The sequence below is a fragment of the Pyrus communis genome, chromosome 12 (assembly GCF_041283825.1).
Source record: "Pyrus communis isolate YQ-2024b chromosome 12, ASM4128382v1, whole genome shotgun sequence".
Classification (NCBI taxonomy): domain Eukaryota; kingdom Viridiplantae; phylum Streptophyta; class Magnoliopsida; order Rosales; family Rosaceae; genus Pyrus; species Pyrus communis.
In genome coordinates, this window is record NC_142576.1 from 171,335 (window position 1) to 178,622 (window position 7,288).

The following is a 7,288-nucleotide window of genomic DNA, read 5'->3' on the forward strand; positions in this document are numbered from 1 at the left end:
GATGTGTTACTTATGCCTCAAGCATCACATAATTTGCTCTAGGTTTATAAATTTGTATATGATAACTGGCGCTCCCTGACCTTTGATCCACTTGGATTTTACATAAAGGATCTAATCACTTGGAAGATGCTCTTCCAGGGCCCAGTGAATGAGGATTATATCTATTATACTGGAATGCTTCTAATGGTGTTTCTGGCATTGTTATATCTCCACAGGCTTTGTTGATTGCTAAAGCTAATATTTATGTTTGGTATAAAAGGCTTGGACATCCTTCTAGTGCAATTCTTTCTAAAGTTTTAAATAAAGGTCAATTACCAGTTGGTACTTTGAATAAACAATCTATATGTTTTGAGTGTCAATTGGGGAAGGCCTCTAGATTACCATTTTCTGTTTTGCCTTGTATTTCCATTAGGCCATTTAATCTTGTTCATGCTGATGTATAGGGTATTTCTCCCACCTCATGTACTCGTTATAAATATTATCTCAGTTTGGTTGATGACTTCACTAAGTATAGTTGGCTTTATCCACTTCACTACAAATCTGATGCTGTGTGCTTAAGACATTTGTTCTTAAAGTTCAGAATCTGTTTACAAGCAAACTTCAATGTTTAAGATATGATTCAGGGGGTGAATTCCTTACAAATGAGTTACAAACTTTTCTTAATACTTAAGGCATCACACATCAACTCAGTTGCCCTCACACCCTTGAACAAAAATGGTGTATAGAGAGAAAACACAGACATGTAGTTGATATGGGTAAAACCTTATTGTTTCAAAGTGGGTTGCCTTCTAAGTTTTGGGTAGATGTTTTTTTAAACAGCTGTGTATATCATTAACATATTACCTCCTCATTCTTCTCATATTAGTCATTAGGAATTATTGTTCAAAGCTTCCCTTAAGTATTATACTTTGAAATTTTTTGGTTCTGCATGCTTACCACATGCGAGGGAAATTGAATTCACCATTGATTTACTTCCAGGTACCAGCCCTAACTCCTTAGCACCTTACCGAATGGCACTAGCGGAATTGAGAGAATTGAAGATTCAACTTCAGAAACTAGTGGATAAGGGCTACATCCAGCCTATCATGTCTCTCTGAGGTGCTCCTGTGTTATTTGTTAGAAAGAAAGATGGGTCGATGAGACTTTGCATTGACTACAGACAACTTAATCGTGTGACAGTGAAGAACCATTATCCCATGCCTCGGATTGATGATCTGTTTGACCAGTTGAAGGGTGCTCAAGTGTTTTCTAATATTAACCTTTGTTTGGGTTATCACCAACTACTGATCCGGGATGAAGATGTGTTAAAGACAACATTCCACACTAGGTATGCACACTATGAGTTCCGTGTCATGCCTTTTCGGTTAACAAATGCACCTGCAACATTCATGGATTTGATGAACATAGTCTTCAGATCGTATTTGGATCGGTTTGTGATTGTGTTCATTGATGACATCTTGATCTACTCCAAAAGTAATGTCAAGCACATGAAACATTTGAGGTTGGTGTTGGAGAGGTTGAGAAATCAGTAGCTGTATGCAAAGTTTAGTAAGTTTTAGTTTTGGCTGAACCAGATCAGTTTCCTCAAACATGTGGTCTCACCACCTTCCATTCGGCCGTCGTTGAAGTTTTCATGGAACTTATCAACGATTTTACCACACAAAACCTTTTTATTTTGATTTATGCCAATGACACCATCTTCTCTAATAGAAACTCATGCCAAGCATAAAGCAACATCTTTCTCAAATGTCCGATTATGACCTCTAATATGCTTTTTTGCCATCTTGAAAAATTTGGAAATGGGAAGAACTGGTAGAAAGAAAAATTGGAAAAATTGTAACAGAAAAGTGAGTTTTGTGGATGTTTGAACAAATACATAGATATTTATAGAGTTTTTGGATGAATTTTGAGTTAAATAATTTTTTTAATTATTTTAGTTGTTGGATTTAAATTTGGACCGTTAGATTTAATTATATTTAATATAAGCCGTTGGATTCAATAAATATATAAATATAAAACAAATTTTTTTTTTTTAATGTAGGTATTTGGTCCAACGGCCTGTTGATTGAAGCTATTGGATCAAAAGAGCTGTTGGCTTAGTTGACGTAGGTGGTCGACATGCCCACGTGGGTAGGGTCATGCCGGTCTCAGGCTTTGCGCGTCTAGAGCGTGGATTGTGGGTGTCTGGCGCTTAAGCGCCCAGTATCGGTCACGTTGGTGGGGCCCATACCAATTTATGGGCTAAACTTGGGCCGGTTTCTGGTTTTTTAATTTTTTTAAGATTTAGGTTTTAGGTCTAAATTAGAACTTGGATTGAAATGAATTAAGGGGAAAATAGAAGAAGAATTTTAGGTTTTAAGCCATCTGATGGAGTTGGCCTTAAACCTGCAAATTCTATCACAAAGCCAGCCAAGTTTTTTGGGTGCTAATATAGAGAATTGTAAAAGAAGGACAGTTACTGTTCGTTGTTTTTTAGGATACGATCGAGTTACTGTTTACCCGTGACAGACAATATCACACACAGCTTTTAAACTATAATCACCGAAAGAAGCACTTGAGTATGAGTTGACTGAAAGCTCCCTGTCCCTGTGTAGCTGGAATTTGACACCGCGACGAGACAAAGTAGCAGTTACCCAGTACCATTACCACGTCCACGTGATTTGACATTTTCAACGTGGACCCGACCCATAGGCCAATGAGACCCGCGGAAGGTTTATATTGGGCTAAAGGTAGTAATACTGGGCTGGTGGCCTGGAAAGATATTTGGGCGTTTTGTTATGGCAGGCCCTTGGCTGCAAGGGTGTGGATCATTTTTGAGCCCAAAGTGGAGATTGGAGAAGGGAAGAAAACTGAAAAATGTCATCCACTCCAGTATGATTGGATTACACAAGCCACCCAAAACCACCACGTGGCGACGAACAACCCCTTCCTTGCGTTTCCTTGCCTTTGAAAAGGAAGGGGAGAGGGAAAAAGGCTTTATGCCTCGAGCGGCATACACCAAAGAAAAGGGAAGAAAAATATAAGGATATCTGGCAATAAAGAAAGAAGCAAAAGAAAAGAGAGAGATGCTGAGCAGAACAACAACAGTGATAGCTTCTGCTTCTGCTTCCGCGAAGAGTTCCCAATTGTTTGGGTTTGGGTCCTTTGGGATCAACAGCAACAACAGCAACAATCTCTTTTGCACTCGTTCTACTAATACTACTAGTACACGTAATCTCTCATGGAAGTCAAGGATGGAGGATAGCTTCAACACTCGGGCCTCCGCGCAGCCTCTCACGAATGCCGATGACCTCATTGACTCTGTAGAGACTTTCATCTTCGACTGCGATGGTCCACCTTCTTCAACTTGTTCATTTTCTTATGTTGTTGAATTGAATGTTCATCCAGTGATCTTCTTCTTTCTTTGTTTCATACTTGATTATTATTACATGAAATTCGCATTTGTACTGATTTGATTCCCTCCTAAGTCCTAACCATTTTGTCTGATTACCTTTTAAAAGGGAAAATTCAATTTGTTCAGAACCAAGTGTTGAGTTAGATTGCTAATTTGAGGGAAGGAACCACCGCACCAGGAATTTATTTGTGTCTTGGATGGTATTGGTATTGCACCATTTAACTGACCTTTCTACTCATCACCCAACAACTGCAGGTGTTATATGGAAAGGAGATAAGCTCATAGATGGTGTCCCCCAAACTCTGGATATGCTCCGGTCCAAGGTCTGTTTGTCGGCCAATGTAGTATTTGTAGTTATCTACACATTCATATCATGGGGCCAACAAAATCATTTTGCTTCACTGGTTTATATATCTTCAACTGTTTCCTTAGGTTTACTCTCGGATCCAAATGTAATGTAGCATGATACAGGTAGATAATTCTAAGAGGCAAGCATTGTTATGTGCCCTCAAACCACATGCATATTGTCTTTTCCTTCAGGGCAAAAGATTAGTTTTCGTCACCAACAACTCAACAAAGTCTAGGAAGCAGTATGGTAAAAAGTTTGAGACGCTTGGTCTGAATGTCAATGAGGTCAGTGTGACAATGCGCCACTTTTCTCTTCCTTGCTCACAGATTTCAGCAAGTCATTAATTCTAACCACACTAGAGCAATTTCAGGAGGAAATTTTTGCATCGTCTTTTGCTGCCGCTGCCTATTTAAAGTCCATTAATTTCCCAAAAGATAAAAAGGTAACCTCCGTGCCTGGTTGGTAAAAATATAAGTGAATATCTTGTTTCTATTCATTTGCATAAAAGTGGAGTTTTTGTGAAGGGGAATGGTTTGCAACTTTGCATCATATGGCATGTGATCTTCTTCATTGTTATTTCTGTTAAAATCATGTATAATGCTTTCCAATATTATTTCATCTAATATTTTATTTTTACGTAGCCACAGTATTATATGAAGGGTATATGTTATTAACATGTAAGAAATTGTGACTTAATGTATTTCCACGTTACTGGCACCTCATGATTAACACTACATATAGCTAGCGCATTCTAATCATGAATATTGATGATAATAGACTGATGATTCGGCGTTTTATAGGTCTATGTGATTGGTGAGGAAGGCATCTTGAAGGAGCTTGAGCTTGCTGGATATCAGTACCTTGGTGGACCAGTAAGTATGAGTTAGAAACTGCATAAGTTTCAATACATTGCAAATTTTCTATTCTCACTGAAATAAAATGATCTGTTATTCATGTGAGAGATAGAATGCTCCTGTTATATCACTTATAATGCGTGGTATTTTATAGTGCCAACTTTTTCTTACAGGAAGATGGTGGGAAGAAAATAGAGCTGAAACCTGGATATCTGATGGAGCATGATGAGAGTGTATACTTCTGTCCTTTCTTGCATCATAGAACTGAGTTTATTGTTGGGTTTTTATAGATGAAAATACAAGTGGAACTTTCTCCCAAAAGATTTAAAGCTTTTGCATTTCTTTTTGGAACTTAATATTGGAAATTCTATTTGTTCATTGTCTTCTAGGTTGGAGCTGTTGTGGTTGGATTTGATCGAAATTTCAACTACTACAAAATTCAGTAAGTTCTGTTCATTGTTGTGTATGTCAATGCGTTTGTGTTGAAGATACTGCAAGTTTTTATATTTTATTTTTGGTTACAAGGGACTGTACTTTCTTTGTTATTAAAATGTGAAGAATCATTGCTGCTTCTAGTACCCTCTTTTTTAGATTCATTTTCTCCCCCACATAGTTGCTGGAAGTTCACCATCTTCTTTTCCTTTGGAATGTATTTGTATTTGGGTCTATATGCAAATATTGTTCTACAGTCTTACAGAGTGTTAAATGGAAGGTAACATACAAGGTACTTTACCCCTTTACCAAATGCCAAATCATCTTAACATAACGGTCTTATTATCTATGCACTTGTTACATGTTTTACATTTGATCTTCTGTTTCTGTTAATATTGACGTTTATGTAATGGTAGGTATGGGACACTCTGTATACGCGAAAACCCTGGATGTTTTTTCATTGCTACGAATCGTGATGCTGTCACTCATCTTACAGATGCTCAGGAATGGGCAGGTTCATTTCTTTCTTCTCCTTGTGTAAAATTCAAAAGTCATTTGTTAGGGGTAGCGGTTTTTGCACTCCTTGCACTCGTTCAATTGTTTTTATGCTTTGATCTCCTTGTTCCCATTCAATTATCAAAGCACAAAAATAAGATAGAGGAGATACGAGTGTGAAAATTTCCACCAGTTAGTAGATCTTAGTAAAAAAGCTCATTGGAATCTTTGAACTTGTGTATCTTCTGAATGTTGAATCAGATTATCCATGCTTCATTTACTGAATGCATGGGTTAGTATTCCATATCACTTGATTATATGAGACCTAAACTTCAAAGTTTACTAGGAAACCTTTGAATTTATGGACCTAAAAGTACCTGGCCGAATGTGTTGTTGTTACTGAATTGGTGGAGCTACTATAATTTATACTATACTGCAGGTGGTGGTTCAATGGTTGGTGCTATCAGTGGATCTACTCAACGCGAGCCATTGGTTGTGGGAAAACCCTCAACATTTATGATGGACTACTTAGCAAACGAGCAAGTCAAATGCCTTATTTCTTGTTATTTATTTAATTTTTTATCTAATGTAATATAAGTGCTGTTGATCCTGAGCAAAAGGACCATATTATGATAAGAAGTCTTATGGTACAAAACAAGGCCATCTATCAATCTGCACATCATATGGTGTGATGCAGATAATGCGCTTTAGATTTGCCATGTAGTCTTTATTGGTTTAGCATTTAACATATTGGAGTTGATCAATGACAGATTTGGTATCCTGAAGTCACAGATCTGCATGGTTGGGGACAGGTTAGATACTGATATTCTGTTTGGACAAAATGGTGGTTGCAAAACTCTTCTGGTTCTCTCAGGTAACCAAATTCTGCATTACTTGGGCCAAATTTTTACTCCATTTTGGATTGTATTTAGCTAAGGAAGGCTTTTCCATTGTGTGTGATAGGCGTCACCACCTTACCGGTGCTTCAGAATCCCGACAACTCCATACAACCAGATTTTTACACAAACAAGATTTCAGACTTTTTGTCTCTCAAGGCTGCAACTGTATGATTATGTTACCCCTAAAGCCAATCTTGTGCTCATCTGTCATTATTTGGCTTTACCAGTCATAACTTCCATATCACTAATGTCCATGTAAATTTTATTTTCCAACCGGATATAGGTTTCAGATATTTATGAATTTGTGAAATTTGTTATAGTGGAACTCACAATATATGGGTGTATGTATATAGATAGATAGCTAGATATATAAGTTTCCTTGTATCCATTATCCTGCGTATTCTTGGCAGCCAAATCAGCGCATAGCTGCAGGATGCAGTATCCGTAACTCGTGTTCTCGGACATACTAAGGGAGATTCTAATTTGTCTGAGTAGTGAAATTGAATGCTGTCTATTTGTTAGGGAAACTGAGACAAAGAACATGCATTAGAGACTTAGAGTTGGGGGTGGTTGGTTTTGAAGAACTCGGCGGAGAACAAAAGCTTGCTTCAAGGTGACGAAAGTTTCAAATCATGAATTTATGCTAACCAAATGACAAAGACCTCTCTACTTATGTCATGACAAAGGGCATAAGTGAATGTGTGTGCAATATCTTTTTGTGGGGAATTCAATTTCCTTTTATATTTGTATATACACGTTTGTGAAAAATAGTTTATTTTTCATCAATAACACTAATAATATCACAGCTTTGTATCAAATTTGCTGCCAGGGTTAGCAGAGAAAGAGAAAGAGCTGGTAGACTTCA

At 37.5% G+C, this 7,288-nt stretch overlaps 1 protein-coding gene across 2 annotated transcripts; it reads left to right on the forward strand.

Moving 5' to 3' along the window:
• The first annotated feature begins 2,879 nt into the window (after window positions 1-2,879).
• Window positions 2,880-6,811, forward strand: LOC137745239 (phosphoglycolate phosphatase 1A, chloroplastic). 2 transcript variants are annotated; one of them, XM_068485155.2, is made up of 11 exons: window positions 2,880-3,330; window positions 3,650-3,717; window positions 3,935-4,027; window positions 4,114-4,185; window positions 4,544-4,615; window positions 4,771-4,830; window positions 4,987-5,039; window positions 5,446-5,543; window positions 5,964-6,063; window positions 6,295-6,398; window positions 6,488-6,811. In XM_068485155.2, the coding sequence occupies exons 1-11, from the start codon at window positions 3,066-3,068 to the stop codon at window positions 6,592-6,594; spliced, it is 1,092 nt and encodes a 363-aa protein (XP_068341256.1). In that variant the 5' UTR covers window positions 2,880-3,065; the 3' UTR covers window positions 6,595-6,811. The 2 variants fall into 2 exon arrangements, with proteins under 2 accessions (XP_068341256.1, XP_088537421.1); XM_088681295.1 differs by having other exon boundaries at window positions 2,969-3,330; window positions 3,866-4,027.
• The last annotated feature ends 477 nt before the right edge of the window (window positions 6,812-7,288 follow it).